Source organism: Miniopterus natalensis, chromosome 2 (assembly GCF_054644295.1).
Source record: "Miniopterus natalensis isolate mMinNat1 chromosome 2, mMinNat1.hap1, whole genome shotgun sequence".
Taxonomy (NCBI): domain Eukaryota; kingdom Metazoa; phylum Chordata; class Mammalia; order Chiroptera; family Miniopteridae; genus Miniopterus; species Miniopterus natalensis.
Window position 1 is genome coordinate 88,892,213 of NC_142082.1, and position 25,906 is coordinate 88,918,118.

The 25,906-nt window shown below is 36.4% G+C and overlaps 1 protein-coding gene across 1 annotated transcript in view; it reads right to left on the minus strand.

Annotated features, from left to right (window-relative positions):
* Positions 1-4,931: 4,931 nt before the first annotated feature.
* TRPC4 (transient receptor potential cation channel subfamily C member 4) overlaps positions 4,932-25,906 on the minus strand; it is a 341,290-nt gene continuing 320,315 nt past the window's right edge. The window contains exons 9-11 of the mRNA XM_016208908.2: positions 7,863-7,904; positions 7,414-7,503; positions 4,932-5,908 (exon numbers count right to left, since the gene is read on the minus strand). Coding sequence (XP_016064394.1) covers positions 5,186-5,908; positions 7,414-7,503; positions 7,863-7,904 — 855 coding nt within the window. The 3' untranslated portion in view covers positions 4,932-5,185. The remainder of the gene's footprint in view (positions 5,909-7,413; positions 7,504-7,862; positions 7,905-25,906) is intronic.

A 25,906-nucleotide genomic window follows, 5' to 3' on the forward strand; every position in this document is an offset into this window, starting at 1 on the left:
CTGGGTGTGCCTCAGCTGTTGAGCATCAACCTAGGATCCAGGCGATTGGGGTTTGATTCCAGGTCAGGGCACATGCCCCGGTTGTGGGCTAGGCAGCCGATCAATGACTCATCATTGATGTTTCTATCTCTCTCTCTCTATCTCCTTTCCTCTTTCTGAAATGAATAAAGATATATTAAAAAAAAAATTTGCTAAAAGTTTGAGTCATTATAAACATATTTAGAGAGACATGGATAGTATTGGTAGGCTGATTTTTAGGGGTCCTATCTTAACTGTTTAAACTGGCACCTGTGTAAACTATAGAAGATTCTGCTCAAACACAATGCACAGTAACTAAGAATGTACAGATTTCAGAATTTGATATTGGCTCTTCAACACAAAGTCGTGGAAATGGACAATAATTCATTGAACTAAATCTCAGGATTATTAAGGATAATTGAATATTAGAAGAGTGAATTTTTATACCACTTTGGCTGAAAATTTGACTGCTTTTTTGGGGATAATATGATGTTTACTACTCTTAACTTTTCCTCATTTTTGTTTCTTTACATCCCAAGAGAAATTTCATCCCAAGAAATTTCATCATTTGGGGTTGTGTGTTTGTTTAAGAGTGTCAAGTTGCTATCTGGGTCAAGGGGAAAAAAGTGAGAATTCTTTTGGTGTATTTTAATTACCAAATAAAATGTTAGGGTATGGCCTGTGACGTGGGCTGTGAAAGAATTCACAACTAAAAGAAGAGATGCAGAGAGGAAGTTTATTTTACTTTCCAAGAGGGTGGGTGTATTAGTAGTCAACAGGGCATGGAACAAAAGGTGGCCTGCTCTTTTGAGCAGGGGCTGTTGCTAAGTGACAAGGAAGGGAGGGGGATTTGTGTTGAAACTGAGCAGATATCAGTGTGTCTTGAAAAATTAGTTTGCATTCCAGGAAACAGTCTGGTAGATATCCTACGGAGGTGTCTTATCAGCATTTCTCCCAAGCCTGTGAAACAAGCTTAGAACAAATGTTATGAAGTGTTTAAAAGAGGCTTGTTAGAAGGGGAAGGGAGAAGGGAACTTTGCACCAACTAGAGACTCCTTGGTGTGAATTATCCATGAGCCGTGAAAACAAGGAGGGGGATGCAAGAATGTAGACTTGAGAGTCGTTTATCTTTTCCCAAAGTTTGAACAAAGGAGCTGTTTGAATCAGAGGATCCAAAAATCTTGGGGTTTAATTACCAGGTGCTTCTCATAAACTATGGAAGGCCACTGCAAAGAAAAGGAGAGGCCTTTTTCTAACCTTACATAAAATACCTAATTTATGAAAATTTGATATACAAATGTCCAACTTATAAAACAATTATAATTTTGAGGAAAATCATCACTTTGAAAAGTAATTCACTACCTTTTCTTTTATCGTTTTCTTTTCTTTCTTTTACATAGACCATTTCTCTACTAAAGTTAATACACATTTATTTACATGGATATTTTCAGGTACATCTACCACAAACAGTGGCGTACATCTTTATAACATTCTTTCTTATTTTTCAAAATATATCAATGATAAGTGAAGGGCTTTGAATTTAACTTAATTTTATTAAAATTAAACTAAATTGTCTAGACACTTTCACCCAATCCTGGCAATAATAAATAAATAAATTAAATAAATAAATAAATAAATAAATAAATAAATAAATAAATAAATAAATCTGAGCAATTGCGTGATCAAGAGGGTGTGAAACAGAAAAAACATTATACAAATGAAGGTGTGATGGCAAACTTCTCTTTGGTGTTTAAGACTTTCTGTTGATAGGAATCTGAGTAGAAATGAAAAGAAACCCCAAATCACTCATTTAAAGACCTCAAAAACATCATCCCTTAACTTGCAATCCTGCCATTGTTTTATGTTTTCTTCTCCCCCCCCACTGATCATCTTCCTTAATGTTAATTAAATAGAAAAATATTTAATTCTAGAACTTCTGATACTAACAACATCAAACACTTTGTTTAAATTCATAAATGTATCTGTTGGTGACATCTGGGAGTTGTTAGAAACCATCTTTTCTGGAACATTGAAAAGTAAGATATTACTGGCTCCAAATAAATTCATCTATGATCTCTGTGTTTACCTGTAAAATATCATCTCCCTAACCATGAATATAAATTAGCTACTGGGGAAAAAATTTTTTTTGTCCTAGTTGTTGGTGTCATTTGAAGGAACAGAAAAAATTGAAGTTACATTCTTGTAGTGCATATAGATGGTGATGTATATGATCTTTACTTTGGGGAACAAAACAAAAAAAAATCAGCAGCAAAAAAGAAACTGTTGGAAAATACCCTAAGTATTGAGAATAAGTTTACAATTCCCTACTACTGTCTGCCTGATTTAGAATAATTTGGGTATTTCACTATCCCCAGTGCTTATTTGAGTCCTAACATACTTGAGATAAAGGTGTGCTTGAAGCAAGAGAACATTCATTAGCATTGTTGTTTTCTCTAAACCTACTGGGCCCATTCTTAAATCCATAGGACAAAACCAGATATAGGAATGAGCAGTGTATCAGTGCCCACGGCTTTTCTGAAAACTAAAATCTTATATTTCAAGTTGAATTCTGATATTCCATACCAAATGTGTTTTTAAAAGTCTGTAATATAATTGAGCCTAAAGAATCACATATTTTACATCATTAATTTTGGGCATTCCTCTTGCTTTATAACAAAGGTTACAGATTTATGGAGTTTACTCATTTACTCTCAAAACATAGCATTTCAGAAGTAGCAATAATAAATCAAAAAGTCATGGGACTGGACAATCATTCACTCATTTAAATCACAGCATTATTATGTGCACATGTTTTTGCTTGGCCTATCGCTTAGTATGAACCCAGCCTAGTTAGTACTTGCCTCATTTTCTTAATCTATAAAGTGGGGATAAGAATAGTGGCTATCTCAGAGTGTTGTTAGGAGCAGTGCATATGTGTTAATACATGCATAGCACATAAAACTGACTGGCAATGTTATTGCTGTTATTCCTTATTTTTATGTATTGTAATCAGAAACTGAGTTTTGCAACACAATGCAGTTTTTGGTTAATGCTATATCACATACAGTTTGTCTAGCCCATGGAGGTAATCTTTGAAGTAAAATGAACTCAGCATTTTTCTATTGATTTGAAATAAATGTTAATTGCATGTGGTCAGAAAACTTGCATTTCCATGGTGACTTAAATAGACACAAGTTATACAATTTAAACTTTAAAAAGTTTCCAGTACCTCAGTACACTTACCCTTTAGTAGTTAAGTGAGGGAGTGAAATATTGCTAAATTGCTTTGAAAACAATAGAAGAAATAAGCAGTTAAGAATGTTGTCCCAAGGACATGTACATTGGTTGCAGGCTTGATCCCTGGCCATCAATTGATGTGTCTCTGTCACATTGATCTTTCTCTCTCTCTCTCTTTCTCCCTTACACTCTCTCTGAAAAGCAATTGAAAAAATATCCTCAGGTAAAGATTTAAATAAATAAATAAATAAATAAATAAGCATGGATGGACCTACAGAATAGTATGCTAAGCAAAATAAGCCAGGCAGACAAAGACACATGATCTCACTTATATGTGAAATCTAAAAAGCAAAATAAACTGATGAACAAAATACATCCAGTGACACAGAAGCATAGAACAGACTGATGAATCTCAGAGGGAAGGCGGGAGTGGGTAGGTGGGCAGAGATTAACCAAAGAATTTTTATGCATAAACGCACAACCCATTGACACAGACAATAGTGAGGTGAACGCCTGGGGCAAGGTGTGGGTGTGGGGTAGAAGGGGTCAATGGGGGGAAAAAGGGGACATCTGTAATTCTTTCAACAATAAAGATAAATAAATATAAATAAATAAATAAATAAATAAATAAATAGATAAATAAAAAATAAATAAATAATGTCCTTATAGGGAAAACTATATTTCTATATCTACTGCTAAAATTAATAATTATTTTGGGTAATTTTAATTACCCCTGAATTTGTAACTGTCACTGGAGGAAAAAAGAGGAAACTGCTAGGTTTTTGAATGTCTTTAGAATTGACAATAATATTGTGCTGATTGAAGATAGAATTTAGTTTTGTTTCATGATTGTTAGAATTAATTTTCATCTGGATATTATAAGCATGCAATCAATCATGTTCTGTTTAAGGTGCTTAAATTATTCTTATTGATTGTAATTCTTTTCTGGCACTGAGAACTTTTGTCACCTTTTTGAAATTTAGGTCTATTCATAAAGCCTCATTTTTATACTGATTAGTAGCTGAACCTGAAAAAGGCCACTTCAAAATAAAGTAAAACTTTTTTTCTGGCAAAATGTTCAGTCATCCAAATTTATTAGGACAAACATTTCTTGACTTTCTGAAAGGAAAAACTGGGCAAACTAAAACTCTATGAAGTATACCAGCTTTCTTTTCTTTTTTTTCTTCAGTCCTCAAACTGAGGATACATTTATTGATTTTAGAGAGGAAGGAGGGGAGAGGGAGAGAGAGAAAGGGCGAAAGAAACATAGAACCCTCACAACCTGAGTATGTGCCCTGACGGGAATTAAACCTGACAACTTTCTGTGTACAGGATGACACTCCAACCAACTGAGAATTTTCATTTTAAAGAAAGAGTTTGATCATGACCCCATGAAAAGTGTTCCTTGGTTTAATTGTGTACTATAATTACTTATTTGTCCTTAAGAAATAATTTGCTAATATTTATGTTTTAAAGCTAAACTGTAAGGCTGAGTGAAAAGTCCTTGATAAGTACCCATCTCTAGAGACCTTAAAATTTTATGAAAAGCTCTAATATTTCAGCTACATTAATTTTTGGATATAAAATATCTATTATAGGAGTCAACTACCACATGAAGTTGAATTTGTTTTAATTGAAAAAGATAGTTAAAAATTTCCTGTGTTATTGTGACAGTGCAAGATACAAGGTGAGTTTATTTATTAACAACAAAAAAATGTAAAACAAATTCTGAAAGCAAAAGTGGACTACAAAACAAAGGTTTTTGATAGCTTTCGCCTTATTTAAATATGTTACACATCATTATGCCACAGCTGATAAATGCTATAGAGTGTAAGTTAGCATTTGATAATTTACTTTTAAACATATCCCCCCAACTCAGTGCACTATGGAAACAAAATATATGTATGATAAACTCTTCCTCCTTCAAGTATCACAGTCTTGTGGTCACATAATCTTCATGGGTGACTGTGTTTATGAGGGCTGCATCATAGTCTGTATTGGAGTCCTCTTCCCTTGCATGCTTCTCCTTTGGTATTATTGGGACAGTGTCCTCCACCACTGCCTTCTCTGATTTGAAGGAACACATTATCTTGCCAACCTGTAAACCCAGACTGTCCGCATTCCTTTCCCGGTGGTCTACTAATATGCATTGTTCACTGAGACCAGGAATGCTCAGGTCACCCCTTGAAGCTAATCCTCGAGATTCCAGTTGGCTATTTCTCTCCAGTGATGCTTCAGCCTGTTGACAAGCAACCTCTTCTGAAACAGAGAAGATTTGGTTTGCATTTTGCTCTGCAGCATTTTGTTTTGATCGTCTATAAAATAGCCCGAAGTTTTTGATATCGGTCACAAAATTCATTTTTCTCTGCTTTTCCCGCAGGCGCTCCTGCACCACTGGAGGGGAGCCATTGCTTATGTTGTGTCTTTCTGCAGCAATTGCTGCTGATCGAGGGTGGATCAGGGTGGTTAAATCGAAAAGACTAAAGTTCTTCTTCTTGTCTTTGCTGGTACCTTCGTTATCACTCTTTTCATCAGAACCTGCTGAATTAGAAGAGTCCTTCGTGGCCTGAGCAGACTGTAGGGCAGACAGTTTACTTCCTCTTAGTAACCCCAGGACTTCAAAGCGAAAACTAGAAATGTCTTGCTTTAGCTCCTAAATGAAATTTAAAATGATGAATTTAGTTTGTGACTTAAATAAACATTAGGAAACATTATTTGCTCATTTCACATATGGGTCTGATGTGTTTTCAGGCATTTTTAAGAGCTAGGATTCTACTCTGCTGTGGTTCTATCTAGAATTTCCAGTTTTCTTCCAGGTACTTATGTCATTGTGATGTCTATTAATTTTCTTATTCCAGTTCTGTAGTAATAAGGAGATTTCTTAAGGCTCATGTAAAAAGAAACAGGAAGAGTTTTCTTTTTCACCACTGTGTAGTCTAATATATTGGTTTTTTTGGGACTACACTTTCAAATACATCCTCTTCAAATATCCTTCTGCTTTTAAATCACCTCACACTCTTTCAAGGATACATTTTGTAAAGATTTTTAATATAGACATATTTTGCTGTCCAAACAGACATATATAACAAAACAATGAAAATGAAGCCTGCCCTTTCTAGCGTTGGCAGTAACTTTCCATTGTTTATTACCTTAAAGTTGATTTTACCTCAACACCTGGGTTAGCCACTAAATCTTGCAAATTGCTTCATTCAATTAGACAACATTTCTGAAATTCATCCTTTTTCTTCTCTTTTTGGACATCTGAATTCTCAGTTCTAACCTGATGGTGACCTTTGGGTTAGGCCCTTGTCTCTATCCTATCTCCCAAAGTACCAAGAAACGCTTAATTCTAAAATTTGAATATTGTGTCTATAAAGAACATATTGGATCCTAGCCAACTTTCAATGTGCTTTTAGTTTTGCAATTTATCTTCTTAGCTAATTGGCTGCTTATATTTGTTCTCTGTCAAACTTGCTGCTTTTCTCTGTTAGAAGTCTCCTGTAGTATGCTTTTTTGTTTGTTTGTTTTTCCTATAAGATCTTATTGACTTTAAACATTCTTCCAAAATATTGAAAAACTCAGGCAGAATAATAGAGGTATTTTATACACATGATATGAGCATATATATATGCATATATTTATATTTATTTAAGTATTTCATGTATTCTATCTATCTCCTCTGGTCACAATAAAAAGAAAACTCAGGGAGAAAAGCTAAGTTTCTAAGTTACAATTTTCTAAGTTTCTAAGTTAAAATTTTCTTTAACCAAAGCTGTGCAAAGCACAAAGAAGGTTTTTGTTGTTGTTTTTAATATGTTCACTACTAAATGTTTCAGGATTAGAAATCAGACTGAAATTTCAAAAACTAAAGCTCACTCAGTAGAGTGTTTTTGGGATAGGCAAGTCAGAATGCCACAGGCTCTAGGATTTCTCCTCCTCCAAATAAGTCATCTTGACATGTCAGATTAAATATGTTTGAAAACAATGCATTTTGAGAAGAAATGCCATCACTTTTTTTGATAATTCAATAGTGCTTTAATTTAAAAATCAGAAGACACACAATCTTGCTGGAACACGTGGCTGCATTTCCTGTTCTGATTTTCAATGTGCTGTGAGTGCACCTCTTGGTGATTTCATTATGAAAATAAAAATAATTACCTTAAAGTTCTCTTCAGTCAGGCCTTCTTCAGTTTTGGCATCTCTAATCATTGCAGCAACATATCGCTTCACCAGGTTCCTCATAACTTCCTGAGGTATTTTAAAATAACACAATTTATATTCATGTATAAATATGATTTCCTTCTTTAGTCAGTTCTGAAAAGGGGACTGCATTTTATTTTATTTTTTTAAAGTTTTTATTGGTTTTAGAGAGAGAGGAATGAAAGGGAGAGAGAGAAACTTCAGTGTGAAAGAGAAACATTGATTGACTACCTTCTGCACACCCCCTAATGGGGATCGAACCTGAAACCTGGGCATGTGCCCTGACTGAGAATGGAACCAGTGACCATTTGGTGCATGGGATGGTTCTCAACCAACTGAGCCATATCAGCCAGGGTTGAAGAGGGGACTGTATTTTAATGCAAATTTCAAGATATAATATAACTTACTTGATACTGGTGGTGTCGTCTCAAATTATCAGCAGCTCGCCTCTAAAAAGGAAAATGATATTTACTTTTCAGTTATATTGATATATATTACCATTCTAGAAAATAATTCATTTGTCCTTTTAATCAAGAATATTTTTCCCTCATTTCTTCAAAGTGGGTATTTAACTAGACAATGGACAATTGCCAGAGAGTGCTTCACGTGGATCAAAACAAGGAGTGAATCAAAACAGCAAGTGCAAGGTTATAATCTGTATGGCATTTGATATATAAAATAAGTTAAAAATAATGGAAATATTGCTTTTCTAATATAAGGTGATGGGGAATTAGGTAATTATAATTGACATATAACCCAAATCACTTGAAATGATACTAAGAGAAATAGATGGACCATATCAAATAAAATATAGAGCAAATATCAAATAAAAACAAAAATTCAATAGAATAAAAGCTATTATAATAACATAAAGGTTTTCATAAATATCAACATAGCAAGATTAAGTATTTAACCGTGACATTTAACATGTAATAAGAAACATGGTTACACAGTAAACACTCCAACACTAATTTCAATCAGAAGTACATTAAGAGAAAATTGCTATTTTAATTATGTGTTTGGATTTAACAATAAAATAAAATAAAAGATTCTGTTCAAACATAGAGTTAATTATTTTACACTTATTTTTAAAATAAATATGAATCTCAGATATCATTTTGAAGAGATAAAAATGGTTTGCAAGCACAACTAGGGTTAGCACAGAACAGTGATTCTGGAGTGAAGAATGGAGAGAAAAGATGTTTAATGATTTAAAGAAATCTATTATAAATTGAATTAAATAATAATACTAAAATTACGCATTTGAAGATTTCACAACTATTCTAAAGATTCTAGAGGAAAAAAGCTATCATTATCCCAGTTTTATGTATGTTAAATAAATACCAGTATTGATTCTTAAAGAAGGAAACTGGCCAAAATAATCTATAATAAAAGTATTTCTGAAATAAAAGAATGAATCTGGTAAATTGTGAGAAAGCAAAAAAAAAAATAACATATCTTAGTTTTAAATAAGTCTTTTTGATCTTGTTGCTTACTAAATACTTAACCATAGGCTGATAAAATTGAATTTGGAAAGAGTTATGCATACATCACTGTGAAAATGGTATTAGAAAAAATAAACAATTCAAAAGACAAAAGTAACTTTTCTCTCTCTCTTTAGGGAATAGGAGAAAATGGCATTTTTGGTAGCCATAAGAATGGATTTGTCTTTCCTAATTATTAGTAAAAAAATTTTATGACTGAGCCACCAGATGGAGTTATGTAACTGAGACATAGCTCACTAAAATCCAAGACAAAAAAGTACTTCTATAAGAAAACAAGCCTTTCAGATCTCCTTAAATTTACTTGAAGTGAACACAGTTTATAAAGCCAGCTGTACACCAACTTCTTTAACACTCTCAGTATAAATATTTACAGGAAACCCATGTTCCATGATTTAAATAAATAGAAATTCTGAATTTAATATGGGATTTAGTGACTCAAGTTATTTCCCATCATCTTTCATTTTATTCCTGATTAGTAAGATGATTTAATAGTTTTTAAAAAATATTCTTGAACCAAGAAAATTGTGGATAGTTTGACATATATCAGGATTACTTCTGAGGAAGTAAAAGGATATACTTAAATGTAATTATCTCTTAGCCATGCTGGCCAGGGTTCTCTCTGTGTGATTAGCATGGCATTTCATACTTGAGGAGAGCATTTTCATTAGTTATGGAGCTGGAAGCTATCAGCCTAGGCAGAAGAGGTTTGGAAGTAAGAAATTTGTATTTAAGTAATAGGGTGAGGGTATGGTTCCAGTAAATATGGATAGATTTAACACATTACTGTAGGCAGTGAATTTTGTTTTATTAAGACATTTTTTTAGAGCAATTTATGGTTCACGTTAAAATTAAGAGGAAGATGCAGAATAAAACCAGGAGGAGAGAAGATGGCTGCACTGTGAAGAAGCAGAGCGCCCTTGCTCCCAGGCATGGACTCAATTTATCATTAAAATACTCTGTAACCAGCTTGGAAAAACAAGAGAAATATACCTGAGTGTACATATTTCAAGTAGGGAGCACTGAAGAAACATCATAGAGTCTGTTTGGGGGGTGGGTGGTATAGAAAGGGGGAGTCCCTCTTGAAACCTGTGCTGGGCTCAGAGGCCAGAAGGCTAGAGGCTGCAATGTTCCGTCCCCTTGGGAGTGTAGCATCCAAAAGCTGGGATCTCAAAACCAGAGCAGAGGAGAGGGGAAGGAGAGCCTGTACAGGGCAGGCAGAGGGAGCCAGGGGAACAGTATGCCTGTGAGGAGGGAATCACCACTTCCCAGTGAAACAATGCATCTAATGGCAGCAGATGGGACAGGAGCCTTTCACCCTGGGTGCTGACCATGGGAAAGGCTGTCCCACAGTGTGTGGCTTCTAAACAGAAAGGAGCATGAGGGTTGCACTGAGCAGCCACATAAAGGGACCCTCTGTTTTCCTGTAAGGCATTGTGTAGAACCCCAGAAAGCATCTGAACTGTGTGACATGGGGTAGGGGAAGAGAGCCCTCCCACTGGCAGAGAGGGACTGGAGCCATCAGTGGGGCAGATCGGGTCTCCAGCCACCGGAGCTGCTGGAGCAGCAAATTGGGGATTTTTGACCCACTCTGAGGGTAGTCTGGAGGGTGTGCAAGAAGCTACCCCAGCTTTACTGAAATTAGCTGTACAGGGGACCTGCATTGGGCTGACTTTGTGAGTTCTCCTGCTTGGTTCTGAGGCCTGGGGGCAAAGGGACCCCGCAGGGTAGGTTCTCTACCTGTGTGTTGCTTTGTGCATTTTTGAGTTTTTAATTGCTGAATGGGTGTCCATCTTTCTGGCTTGCACTGAGGAGACAGACCAGCAAAAGCTGGTATTTCTGCATTGTGGGGAGTTTGAACTGAGCACCCTGTGAGATCAGCCAACCGTATCTGGGAAAGCAGGGACAGAGCACACCTAACTCTCCTGCAGGCTAGGAGTACCACTCCCAGCAGGAAAGGAGCTGGTTCAGCTCACTGAAGCTCCAGATATCCCCCACATGGCACAGTCCTGAGAGGGAGGGGAGAACAGCTCATAGGATGACAATACCAGACTAAGACTCTTAGGGACTATTATTTGGGAACTGGAGGAAAAGCTTAAAACCCCTGCTGGGGGCTGGGCAGGCAAAGGGCTCACCAGAAGTTTTTTTTAATCGAACCCACTGAGCCCAGGCTGCTGAAACTGCCCATATAGAAAAAGCAACAGACTAAAATCAACCTGAAACTGCAGTAGACCACTATATGGTCAACTAGAATTGGAGGACAGGGTAGAGACTAAGGAGCTGGTTTTGAAGCAGAGACTAACTTCCCCATAGTGATGGATTGACAGTGAAGCCTCTAAGTAAGGGGAGCAATATCCCTAGCTACAATAGCCAGCCTACACCCAAAAGATTCTTCAGAAGATTCTGGAGTCTAAGATCAGGCAACCACAAGTGAGAGGCAAAATAGCTGACAAGTGGAGGTGGTCCACAGAGAGACTCAGATCAGCCAGCTACCTAAGGACACCAGAGCCAGTCCTAGAAAGCTCCTGACATTGGCTGATACACAAGTAACTCCCAGGAGAACCTAAATTAGCATACAAAACAGTGAGACTCATAAGCTGCCCAGATGAATTTCACCTGGCTTTTGTTTAGAATAAAGAAGGAAAAGAAAAAAAATTAATTTCTAATTTGTTTTGCTTTATTTTGTTCTGTTTTTTGTTCTATTATCAAGATTTTCTTGATATTCCCTGCTTAATTGCTGGGATATTATCATTATTACCAAAAAATTTACTGCTTTTCTCTTTGTGTTTTCTCCCCTTTTATTCTCTGCCTTCTCTTTTTGTTTGTAAGTTTGTTTCCCTTTGTCTCTTTATTTTTAGTTTTTCTTTCTCAAATATTTTCCTATTCTTATGCTCTACCCTTAAATTTTGTTCACCCTTCTTTCAGAATCTTTTCTCTGCCCCTTTTATCTCCCACTAGCTCTTCTATTTGTTACTTTTCATTTTGTTATTATTTTGTATTTTTTTTACTATTGGCAATAATATCCTTTTTTCTCTCCCTCTCTTTTGTTTGCTTTTTATTTTATTTTATTTTTTTGCTTTATTATTTGTGTACTTCCTTTGCTCTCCCTATTCCACTTTCTCATGTGATGTTTTCATTATGATTGTCAGGATGTTTTGTAAGGTACTTCTTGTTTACTGGCAGTTTGGTTGTGTTTTGTTTTGTCTGGCCAGCACCTGTACAACAGCTCACATGACATAGTTGGAACTGAGCCACAGAGTTAGCCAACCTGAGAGGAGAGTCCTCCTAAGAGCGGGTCAAAAAAATCTAGAACCAATCACAACAAGAGAGCACAAAGAACACACAAAAGGGACACCCACAGAAAGCACAAGCCCTGAGCAAATAGCTCAGAAGTATAAGGAAAACACACCTCTGGGCTCCACTGGACATATTCTATAAAATTCCACCCCACAAGACAGGGAGACAGCAAATATTTCTAATATACAGACACAAACACTAAGTCACCAAAATGGGGAGACAAAGAAACAATCTCCAAACTAAAAAAGAAAAAAAAGGAAATATTGTCAGAAAAAGACCTTGATGAGATGGAATTAAGAAAGTTATCAGAAATAGAGTTCAGAGTAATGGTTATCAATATGCTTAAAGAAATTAATGAGAACAATAGGACACGTAATGGAAATGTCCAAGAACTTAGTGAAAACAGGAAAAAAGAGCTAGTTATGATAAATAAGAACCAGGCAAAAATGAGGACTACTATATTTGATATCAAGAATATGCTGGAAGGAATTAAAAGCAGGCTCAGTGAAGCAGAGGATAGAATCATGTGATCATATTAATAGATACAGAAAAAGCATTGGATAAAATCAAGCACCCATTGTTGATAAAAACTCTCAGCAAAGTAGGAATAGAGGAAACATGCCTCAACATAATAAAGGCCATATACAACAAACCTACAACCAACATCATACTCAATGGGCAAAAACTGAGACCATTTCCCTTAAAAACAAGAACAAGACAGGGATGTCCACTTTCACCACTCTTATTCAACAAAGTACTGGAAGTCCATGCTACAGACATCAAACAGGAAGAAGACATAAAAGGTATCCAAATTGCAGGGAGGAAGTAAAACTGACATTATTTGCAGATGACATGATATTGTACATAGAAAACCTAAAGAATCCACCAATGTACTACTAGATTTGATAAATGAATTTGGCAAAATAGCTGGATACAAAATTAACATTCAGAAATTGATGGCATTTTTATACACCAACAATGAACTCTCAGAAAGAGAAACTAAAAAAAAATACCATTTACCACTGCAATTAAAAAAAATAAGATACCTAGGAATAAACTTAACTAAGGATATAAAAGACCTGTATTCAGAAAACTACAGGACACTGAAAAAAGAAATAGAGGAAGATATAAACAAGTGGAAGAATATATACCATGTTCATGTATTGGAAGAATTAATATCATTAAAATGTCCATACTACCCAAAGCACTCTATAGATTCAATGCAATTAATATTAAAAATACCAACAGCATATTTCACAGAGCTAGAACAAAAATTTCAAAAATTTCTATGGAACCCAAAAAGACCCCAAATAGCTGCAGTAATCTTGAGAATAAGAACAGAGTGGGAAAGATCATTTTAACAGATATCAAACTGTACAACAAAGCCATTGTAATCAAAATAGCCTGGTATTAATATAACAATAGATATAGGTCAATAGAACAGAACAGAGACCCCACAAATAGACCACGTCATTATGGTCAGGTAATATTTGACAAAGGAGGCAAAAGTGTACAATGAAGTAAAGACAGACACTTAAATAAATGGTGCTGGGAAAATTGGATAGGTACATGCAAAAAAATGAAACTATATCACCAACTTACTCCATACACAAGAATAAATTCAAAATAGATAAAAGACTTAAATGTTAAGTTATGAAACCATAAAAATCCTGGAAGAAAACTTAGGCAGTAAAGGCACAGACATCTCACATAGTGGAATTTTCACTGATACATCTCCTAGGGCAAGAGAAATGAAAAAATAAACATATGGGACTGCATCAAATTAAAAAGCTTCTGCACAGCAAAAGAAAGCAACCTCAAAATACAAAGGAATCCCACGGTATGGGAGAACATATTTGCCAAGGATATATCTGATAAGGGGCTAATTTCCAAAGTGTACAAAGAACTCATACAACTCAACAAGAGGAAGACAAACAATCCAATTTAAAAATAGGCAAAGGGTCTGAATAGACACTTCTCCAAAGAGGACATACAGGTGGCCAAGAGACATATGAAAAAATGCTCAACGTTGCAAATCATCAGAGAGATGCAAATTAATACCACAATGAGGTATCACTTCACACCTATCAGAATGGCTACCATTAACAAATCAACCAATGACATGTCCTCATGAGGATTAGAAGAAGGGAAACCGTGGTATACTGCTCGTGGGAATGCAAACTGGTGCAGCCACTATAGAAAACAGTATGGAGGTTCCTCAGAAAATTAGAAATGGAACTGCCTTTTTACCCATTGATCCCACTTCTAGGGATATATCCTAAGAATCCTGATACACTAATCAGAAATAATATATGCACCCCTATGTTCATAGCAGCACAATTTACAATAGCTAAGATCTGGAAATAGCCCAAGTGCGCATCAGTAGATAAGTGAATAAAAAAGCTATGGGACATTTACACCATGGAATACTATGCAGACGTAAAGAAGAAGGATCTTGTACCCTTTGGGACAATGTGAAAGGACCTGGGGAATATTACATTAAGCTAAATAAGCCATGGAGAGAAAGACAAACATCACATGATCCAGCTTATATGTGGAATCTAAAGAACTAAATAAACTGATCAACAGAAATGATTCAATGACATGGAAGCATGGATCAGACTGATGAATCTCAGAGGGATGGAGGAGGGCGGTGGGTGTAGGGGGAGAGATTAGCCAAAGAACTTATATGCATATATGCACAACCCAAGGACATGGACAAGGGTGTGGAGAGCGACTGGGGAGAGGGGTGGGATGGGGTGGAATGGGTCACTGGGGAGAAAACGGGGCATGTGAAATATTTTGAACAAAATATGCTGTGGAACATTTACACCATGGAATACTATGCAGCTGTAAAGAAGAAGGATTTCATACCTGTTTGGGACACTATGGATGGATCTGGAGAATTTATGCTAAGAGAAATAAGCCAGGCAGAGAAGTACAAACATCACATGATCTCACTTATATGTGGAATTGAAAGAACTTACTAAGCTGAAGAACAAAATAGGTTCTTCATGAAAGCAGGGGTCAGACTGACGAATCTCAGAGGGAAGGTGGGTTGGGTGGGGGGATGAGATTAACCAAACAATTTATATGCATGTATGCATAACCCAAGGACACTGACAATAGTGTGGTGATGGACTGGGGAGGGGGTTTACTAGCGGGTGGGAAGGGTCAATGTGGAGAGAATGGGACATCTGTAATATTTTGAACAATAAAAAAAATAAAGATTAAGAAACAATACAATTTGATAAATTTTCACCAAAATAAAGTCTGAAAGTATAAGCATTTTTTTCCTTTAGTGATTATAGGTGGTGCTAACCCATTCACAGTTGCTAATTTTCTTGCAGTGACATAACTTAGCATTTTTGTGGCAACTTCTCATGTGTGAAATTTCCACCTGTGGTTCTAGAACTGAGGGGTGGTAAATTACCCTATGTACTCCTGAGAAAACTAGAAAGTGGAAAACATTAAATTAAAGAAGTAAAAATCATTTTTAATGATATTTTGAGAAATCTTAATATTTTTTGTTTCAGCATGATGACCTGTTCACTTAAGCATTCCATTTGGAAACTTAGTCTATGGCATTAAACATGTTTTATTGAGAAGGACCCAAGGTGCCTGTGGAGTAGGTGGAAACTACACTCACTTCTTCCCAGCACCTAACTGAATTAACAACTGAATTATAGATAAATCAATCTGAATAACCAACAGAAGACTAGCTGAACTAAAATATCATAACCAAGAATCTACAGAAGGAGCCACATAGAGACTAGTAAGAAGGGCAGAGACAAAGAAAGGGCTGGCCCCATATCCACATGCAGCAGTTGAGAATCCAGAAGGATATCTTGCCTGCAAAGGTCCTCACTTAGAAGTGAGGGATTTCAACCCAATGTTGAGACTCCCCACCCAGAGCACCAGAGTTAGGAAGAGGAGTCTGCTTAACAGCAGGCTATAAAAATCAGTGGGGATTCTTTCTGCCAGGGAGCAACGGGAGTCTTCTAGAAATCCAGGTGCTTTCTTAAAGGGTCAGTGTACAGTGTACTGTGAACCTGGGGTCTCTGGTGGAGGGATGGTAACTCAGGACAAACTAGAGTCATACAGAGAAGACGTGGGTTGCATGGTCCCAAGAAAAAATCTGGAGGGTCAGACACAGAGACCTTTGTGCTGAGCCTTTCTCCAACACCCTCCACAGACACCGCCTTCCCTGGTTCAATCACTCCTATCCCTATAGCACCAGCCTGAGGAGTGCACTAGCCCAGTCCTCTAGTACCAACAGCACCATCCTTCTGAGCTCACTTTCTGCAGAATGTTTGCTGGCTGCATGCAACCGAAACTTTTGGAGTGCTTTTCTTCTTGGAATGCTCTTGTCAGAGACTTGAACTGTCACTGAGTTGTGTGGATCCAGAGCAGTGAACATTTGTCCCCCTCTTTGTGCTGCCAGCACCCATCCCTTAACAGGAAACCCATCTGTCCTGTCCTTCCAATTCCTGGTGGCCCTCCCTATTGAGTTCAAGTCCTCCAGAGGGGTTGGCTGGCTGCACCCAACTGAGATTTTTGGCGTACTTTTCTTTTTGCGGAGTCCTAGTTGGGGACTCAGACAAACACTTTACTTGAGTGGCTACAGAGCAGTGGCCATTTCCCCACACTGTGTGCCACCAGTGCCAGTTCCCCAGTGAGACACTCACTTGTCTTGTCCTGATTCCCAGGTAGCCTCACCCTGCTGAATTCCTGTCCTGCAGAAGGCTTGGCTGGTTTCACCCAGACAGAACCTATGTTGTGCTCTTTTGAGGGGAGCTCTGGTGGAGACTCAGAGACAAAGTGGTATGGCTCTGGAGTAGGAGCCACTTTATCCCCGAGTGAGTGACTGCATGCTTCTAAACAAGAGATCCTTTAGGTCCCTTCTCCTGACCCCAGTATCTCAACCTTGCACCTTTTGGAAGGGACTATGGGTGGAGGCCAGCCTGTGGTCACTCTAAAGACTTTCTTGAGAAGGTTTTAAAGAAGTCCAGGCAGCCTCAGGGGGTGGTTAAGCACAGTCAGGTGGAACAGATCTTGGGATTCACTGGGCCTTTTATTTATCTGCTGTCCTCGCTAAGAGCTGGTGGAAGCTCACAGTGTACACAACTTGGAACCTCCCAAGCACACTCAGGCCCAGTACAGGTAGGCATAAAACGTGGATTGCTTGGTAGCTCCAGACAACTAACCCAAAGCAACTTACAGCGAGGGTCTAACATGGACCTGCACTGAAGTCCCTCCCAAGTCATCACAGAACAACTCAACCAGTGGTTGGCTTCAAACCACACCAGAGCATGACCCAGCTAGACACAAAAGTGGCACAACCAAAGGGAAATCCCAGCAGGCATCAAGATCTTCCTGGGCCAAATTCCACTTAGGAGGGCAGCTCCTGCACAGCGGCTCATAAACTGTGGTTCAGTTTGATTCTCACAGTCAGCCAGGCTGAGGGATAATACCACTCACAGACAGGCCAATAACATTCAAGACTCAACTGCAAAAGGAAGGCTAACAACTCACACAAGAGACATTCCTGGAGCATCAGCTCATATAACACACACAAGAGATGTTCCTGGAGCATCTAGCTCAGGTGATCAGAAAGACTGCACCACTGAGCCTCAGAAGAAGCCTACTATATAAGACCACAATAGGCAAATGCAAAAATGCAGACAAAATGGGGAGACAAAAAAATGGCCCAAATGAAAGAATAAGAGAAATCTCCAGAAAAAACAAATAAAATGGAAGCAACCAAGCCACCCAATGCATAGTTCAAAGCAATGGTTATAGGATGCACAAGGTACTTAGAGGAAAAATGGATGATCTCAGTGTGAACTTAAAAAGATAGCAAGCATTAAAAGAACATAGAAACCAAAAAAGATCATCAGTTAGAAATGTAGAATACAATATTTGAAATGAAGAATACAGTAGAAGGAATCAACAGCAGATAAGATGAAGCAGAGGATTGAATCAGAAAATTAGAGGGCAAGATAGCAGAAAATACCTAATCAGAGCAATAAAATTAAAAAAAAAAAAATTAATGAGCAAAGTCTAAGAGACATCTGGGGCAGCAGCATGTGTAACACCATCCACATCATAGGGGTAACAGAGGGAGAAGAGAGCAAGGGATCGAAACCTATTTGAAGAAATAATGGCTGAAAATTTCCCTAACCTGGTGAAAGGAAAAGGACACACCTGTTCAGGAAGCACAGAGAGTCCCACTCAAGATGAACCCAAAGAGGCCTACACCCTGACACACTATAATTAAAATGACAAATGTTAAAGACAAACAGATAATCTTAAGAGGAGCAAAAGAAAGACATTTAGTTATCTACAAGGGCACTCCCATAAGGCTGTTAGCTGATTTCTCAAAAGAAACACTTCAGGCCAGAAGGGATTGGCATGGAATATTTAAAGTGATGAAAAGCAATGACCTAAGAAGAAGACTACTCTACACGGCAAGAGTATCTTTTAAAATAATAGGAGAAATAAAGAGCTGCCCAGAAAAGAAAAAGCTAAGGGAGTTAATTAACACAAAGCCAGTTTGACCAGAAATGTTACAAGGTCTTCTATAAAAAGAAGAAAGAAAAAAAAGCATAGAGGGACTTAGACATAAGGAATAAAGTGGCCATAAATATGTACCTATCATTGTTTCTTTTAAATGTAAATGGACTAAATGCTCTAATGAAAAGAAATAGGGTAGCTGAATGGAGAAGAAAACAAGACCTATATATATGTTGTCTACAATAGACCCACCCCAGAACAAAATACACACAGAGACTAAAAGTAAATGGATGGCAAGTGATATTTCAAGCAAATGGAAACATAAAAAGATGGGTTAGCAATATTTATATCAGACAAAATAGACTTAAACAAAGGCCATAACAAGAGAAAAAGAAAGACATTACATAATACTAAAGGGATTGATAAAACAAGAAAATATAATTCTTGTTATATATGCACCCAATATATAAAGGAGCACCTCAATATATAAAGAAAATCTTGGTAGACATAAAAGTGAGTGATCAACAGTAATACAGGTATAGCAGTGGATTTTACCACCCCATTGACATCCGTGGTTAGAACTTCCAGACAAAAAAATTCAATGACACTCTATAACAGATGGATTTAATTGATATTTTCAGATCATTTGGTTGCAAAGCAGCAGAACATACATTTTTTTCAAGTGCACATAGAACAGTCTCTAGGACAGACCAAAATGTTAGAACACAAAACAAGTCTCGTTAAATTCAAGAAGATAAAAATCACATCAGAATCTTTTCTAACCACAATGGTATGAAACCAGAAATCAAGTATAAGAAAAAAACCAAAAAACACACAAACATATGAAGGCTAAATAACATGTTACATTAACGAGTTAACAATGAGATCAAGGAAGAAATCAAAAGTTACTTTGAGACAAAAGAAAATGAACATACAAGAACAAAAATCTAAAACAACTGTTAAGGTGAAATACAAGCCTACCTCAAAAAGCAAGAAAAACCTCATCTGGCCCGGCCGGGCGTGGCTCAGCAGTTGAGAATCGACCTAAAATCAGGAGATCTCTGTTCGATTCTCTGTCAGGGCACGTGCCCTGGGTGCGGGCTCAATCCCCAGTCAGGGGCGAGCAGGAGGCAGCCCATCAATGACTCTCTCATCACTGATGTTTCTATCTCTCTCCCTCCCTCTCCTTTCCTCTCTGAAATCAGTAAAGACATATTAAAAAAAAAAAAGCAAGAAAAATCTCAAATAAATAATCTAACCTTACATCTAAAGGAACTAAAAAGAGAACACGAAACAAAGCCCAAAGTGAGTAGAAGAAAGCAAATAATAAAGATTAGAATAGAAATAAATGAAAAAGAGTCTAAAAAATACAAAAGATACATGAAACCAAGAGCTGGTCCTCTGAAAAAACTAACAAGACTGATAAACCTTTAACTAGACTCATCAAGAAAAAAGGAGAGAATATAATACATAAATCAGAAACGAAAGAGGAGAAGTAATGACTGACAACAAAGAAATACAAACAATTTTAAGAAACATTGTGAACAACTGTATGCCAATAAATCGGACAATCTAGAAGAAATGGATAAATTCCTAGAAACACATAATTATCCCAAACAGAATCATGAAGAAACAGAAAATCAGAAAATCTGAACAGATTACAATTAATGAATCAAGACAGTAGTCAAAAGACTCCCAGGCAATAGAATCCTGAACCAGATGACTTAATAAGAGAATTTTACCAAAAATTCAAAGAAAAATTGACATCTATCCTTTGAAAACTATTCCAAAAAATTCAAGAAGAGGGAAGAATCACAAGCTCATTGTATGAGGCAGGCATTATCTTATTTACAAAACCATATAAAGACACTACAAAGAAAGAAAATATAGGCACATATCTCTGATGAATACAGATGCAAAAATTCTCAGCAAAATATTAGCAAACTGAATTCAGCAATACATTAAAAAACTCATAAGGGGGTGGGGGCGGAGTGGAAGGGGTCAATGGGGAGAAAACAGACATCTGTAATATTTTGAACAATAAAAAATAAAATCATAAATAAAAAGCTCATAGCTATGATCAAAGAGAACTTATAACTGGGATGCAAGGTTGGTACGATATCCACAAATCAATTAACGTGATACACCATATAAACAAAATGAAAAATAAAAAACATATGACCACATCAATAGATGAGGAAAAAGCATTTGACAAAATCCATCATGCATTTAAGATAAAAAAATCTCAGTAAGTGGGAACAGAGGGATCATACTTCAATATGATAAAGGTGCCGCATAACAAAACTACAGTCAACATCATACTCAATGGACTAAAACTAAAAGTGTTTCCCTTAAGATCAGGTGCAAGACAGGAATGTTCACTTTCACCACTCCTATTTAACATAATACTGGAAGTCCTAGCCACAACAATCAGATAAGAAGAAGAAATAAAGTGTATCCCAACTGGAAAAGAAGTAAAAGTTATAATTTGCAGATGACATGATACTGTATATGGAGAAACTCAAAGACTCTGTTCAAACAACTACAGGAACTGATAAATAAATTCAGTAAAGTAGCAGAATACCAAATTAATATTCAGAAATTAGTTGCATTTTTATACACCAATGATGAATTATCAGATAAAGAAACTAATGCACAGCAAAAGCAACCATCAACAAGACAAAAAGGGAACCCACTCTATGGGAGATCATATTTGCAAATGATTCATCAGATAAGGGGTTAATCTCCAAAATATATAAAGAACTTATACATCTCAACACCAGGAAGACAAATAATCCTGTAAAAAATGGGAAAAGGACCTGAATAGACACTCCTCAAAAAAAGGACATAGAGATGGCCAATAGACATATAAAACTGCTCAAGATTACTAATCAACAGAGAGATGCAAATTAAAACAACAAAGAGGTACCACCTTACACCTGCCAGAATGACTACCAGCAACAAATCAACAAACAAGTGCTGGTGAGGATGTAGAGAAAAAGGAACCCTAGTACACTGCTGGTGGGAAGGCTGGTGGGAAGGTAGGGAGGGCAGGAAGAGATCAATGAAGTAACTTATATGCATATATGCATAGTCCATGGACACAGACAAGAATGTGGGGAAGGCCTAGGGGGGCAGGAGCAGGATGTAGGGAGGCAAAGTAGGAGAAAATGGGGGACATCTGTAATAGAATCAACAAAGAAAAAAAAGAAAGAAAGAAAAAGAAACTAAAGACAATCCTATTTACAATTGCATATATAATAAGGTACCTAAGAATAAATTTAGCCAAGGAGATAAAAGACTTGTACTTGAAAAATCATAATATACTGAAGAAAGAAAGCGAAGATACAAATAAGTGGAAGCATATACCGTGTTCATGGACAGGAAGAATTAACATCATTAAAATGCCCATACTACTCAAAGCAATCTATAGATTCAATGAAATTCCTATCAAAATACCAATGGCGTTTTTTACAGAGCTAGAGCAAATAATCCAAAAAGTTATATGGATCCACCAACGCCCCCAAATAGCTTCAGCAATCTTGAGAAAATAAAACTAAGTAGGAGGTATCAAACTACTTGATATCAAACTATACTATAAGGCTATAGTAATCAAAACAGCATGGTACTGGCATAAAAATGACATATAGATCAATGGAACAGAATAGGAAGCCCAAAAATAAACTTATGCCTATATGGTCAATTAATATTTGAATAAGGAGGCAAGAACATATGATGGAATAAAGATAGCCTATTCAAAAAGTGGTGCTGGAAAAATTGGACAGATACATGCAAAAAATGAACTAGATCTTACACCATACACAAGAATGAAGTAAAAATGGATTAAAGACTTAAATGTATGATTTAAAACCATAAAAATTCTAGAAGAAAAGATAGGCAGTAAATCTGACATTTCTCTTAGCAATATTTTTTTCTATATATCTCTTAGGGCAAGGGAAATAAAAAAGCAAACAAATGGAACTACATCAAACTAAAATGATTTTGCACAACAAAGGAAACCATCAACAAAACAAAAAGACAACCTACTGAATGAGAGAGCATATTCTTCAATGATAAATGGATAAGGGGTGAATATCCAAAATTTATAAAGAACTCAGACAAGTTAACACCAGAAAAACAAACCTAAGTGGGCAGAAGACATGAAAAGATGCTTTTCCAAGGAAGACATACAGATGGCCAATAGACATTTGAAAAGTTGCTCAAAATCACTAATCATCAGAGAAATGCAAATCAAAACCACAATGAGATACCACCTTACTCCTGTCAGAATGGTCATCATCATCAGTAAATCAACAAACAACAAGTGTTGGTGAGGATGTGGAGAAAAGGGAACCCTAGTGCATTGCAGGTGGGAATGCAGATTGGTGCAGCCACTATGAAAAACTGTGGAGGTTTTTAAAAAATTAAAAATGGAATTTCTTATGATCCAGGGATTCCACTTCTGAGACTATATCCAAATAAACCCAAACACTAACTCAAAAAAAAAAAAAAAAATGCATCCTTATGTTCACTGAAACATTATTTACAATAGCCAAGATATGGAAGGAACCCAAGTGCCCCTCAATAGATGAGTGAATAAAAAAGCTATGGTACATATACAAAATGTAATACTACTCAACCATAAAAAAAGATTGAAATCTTACCCTTTGTGACAGTATAAGACCAAGAGAGTATTACTGTTAGTGAAATAAGGCATACAAAGACAAGGACCAAATGATTTCCCTTACATTTGGAATCTAATGAACAAAATAAACCAACAAATAAAATAGAAACAGACTCATACATACAGAGAACAGACTGATAGTTGTCAGAGGGGAGGGATGTTGGGGGCTGGGTGAAAAAAGTGAAGAGATTAAGCAGTAAAAATTGTTAGTTGCAGAATGTTCACAGAGGTGTAGATTATAGCACAGGGAATATAGTCAATCATATCGTGATGACTATGTTTGGGGCCAGGTGGGTACTTGAAGCAGTGGGGGGAACATTCTGTAAAATACATGATTTTCTAACAACTTTGCTGTATACCTGAAACTAATACAGAATAATATTGACTGTAAACTGTAATCAAAATTTAAAATATATATATATATCTAAATAAATGTTTCATATTAATTAAACACTGGTGAAGTATTGCATTAATTGCTTTTTACTTTAATTAAGTGATCTAAACCTCTCAGGCCACAGGTAGAAACATTGGTTTTGTTTTAGCATAAAAGCCTGATCTAGACACCAGTCCTTTTTTTTTTTTTCCCCTTTTTTTTAAACAGGAGTTTCTAATGAAAGGTTTTGCTGATAAAATGAGATTAAGCAAAAAATTCAATGGGTAATATAAAAAACCAAAAAAGCTACAATATGTTTCAAATTTTATTATCGCACTCTCAATAAGTTGTCCCTTTGGTAGGATTTTTATGATTTCCCAGAGAGAAGCGATTTCTCAATGAGTTTTCTCCCTACAATAAAGGTTTTGATCGATAAAGCATTTCTGCTTCATTTATGCTCTCCCCCATAAAACATTCCAAATACAAAGTTAATGTACCTGGAACACCTAATTATCCATAGAAGAAAGTCCAAAGTTGTTTTTTTTTTTAGAGTTATTTAAGCCTGGCCAGCATGCTCAGGGGTTGAGGGTTGACCTATGGACCAGGTGGTAAAGGTTTGATTCCCAGTCAGGGCACATGCCCAGAATGGGGGCTTGATTCCCCGATTGAGGGCTCGATCCCCAATTGGGGGTGTACAGGAGGCAGCCAATCAATGACTCTCTCATCATTGATGTTTCTGTCTCTCCCCGTCTCTCTTCCTCTCTCTGAAGTAAATAAAAATACATTTAAGAATCATTTAATTCTTCAGGGCTAGTTGTATTAGTATTACCCAGTAATCATAAATAGCAAGATAAAATTGCCAGTGATGGAATCCTAGAGAGGGCCAATGGTGGCAAACCTAAAGGGAAGTTAAGAGAATGAGCATCAGTGTGACATTCAGGCAGCTGTTGGGTGACAAGAGTCAGTAAATGAATCACAAAAATGCCTCAAAGAATGCATAAACTCTACCTAGAGTTTAGTTTCAATTTTCTGTTTCAAAAATATGGAATAAATATAAGCAAGTTGGGATGAGAGCAGAAGGTAACTTATCCTGTTAAACAAGAACTTTGAGATACAGAAACCTAAGAGGCAACTGGAAAACAGCAAAAGCTGTTGAGAAAACCTGAAAGATGAATACACAACATAGGATGTATTGTTGAATGGTCATCAGACTTTTCAGGGAAACAAGAAAAGGCAGTGAAAAACACATTGAGCTGGGAAACAAAGACCCAGGTTTTTTCCCAGCTCTGCCAACAGAAAGGGGACCCTGAAACACTGGGCAACATAAACAAGTTCTCTTTTAAAGGAAATAGTTGAGTTAAATGATTTCTAATATCCCTTTGAAGTGTAATGCGTGATTCTAAGCCATGTCTTGGTTACCCAAAGTGACTGCCACCTTTTTATTAATGGCTATGTATATATACCCTAATCTTCATGTTTATACAAATAACTATTAGGAAGATTATCCAAACTGAAAGGAATTCACAGCAAAAGCAATGCATTTTTGACATTATTTTCTCATTTAACTCCTCTATTAATATTAGAATCTTCTTAATTTACTTTTTGTTTATCTTATATTTTTCTTACAAATGATATATACTATTTATTTCCATCTAAAATATAAATGCATAAAATTCAACTAAGAGTATGCAAACCAAAATATTATAATCTTTTCATTCTGGAAATGCAGTCTAAGTAGAGGGTAAATTTTTAGCGTTCATTGAGTTTGATTAGGCTGGTGCTTTCCCAAAACCTTAGCTTGGCAGAGAAGAGGCAGGCTTGAGAGTGGGATGAGGCTGGAGAAGAGAGACAACATTCATAATATTTATTTAGTTTGTCATAAATTCCCAAAGCATAAAACTATCCAAAGGTTAGTAAAATTAACATGGCTAAGGAAAAAGGAATGGTTTGACATCACAATTGTCAATTATTTTTCTGTGCATCACCTTGGATAAAAATACTTAAATTTAGAGATAGAGACATAAGAATAAATATTTTTTAATGTATAGAAAAGAAGCTTTTAAACTTTACCTTCTCCCT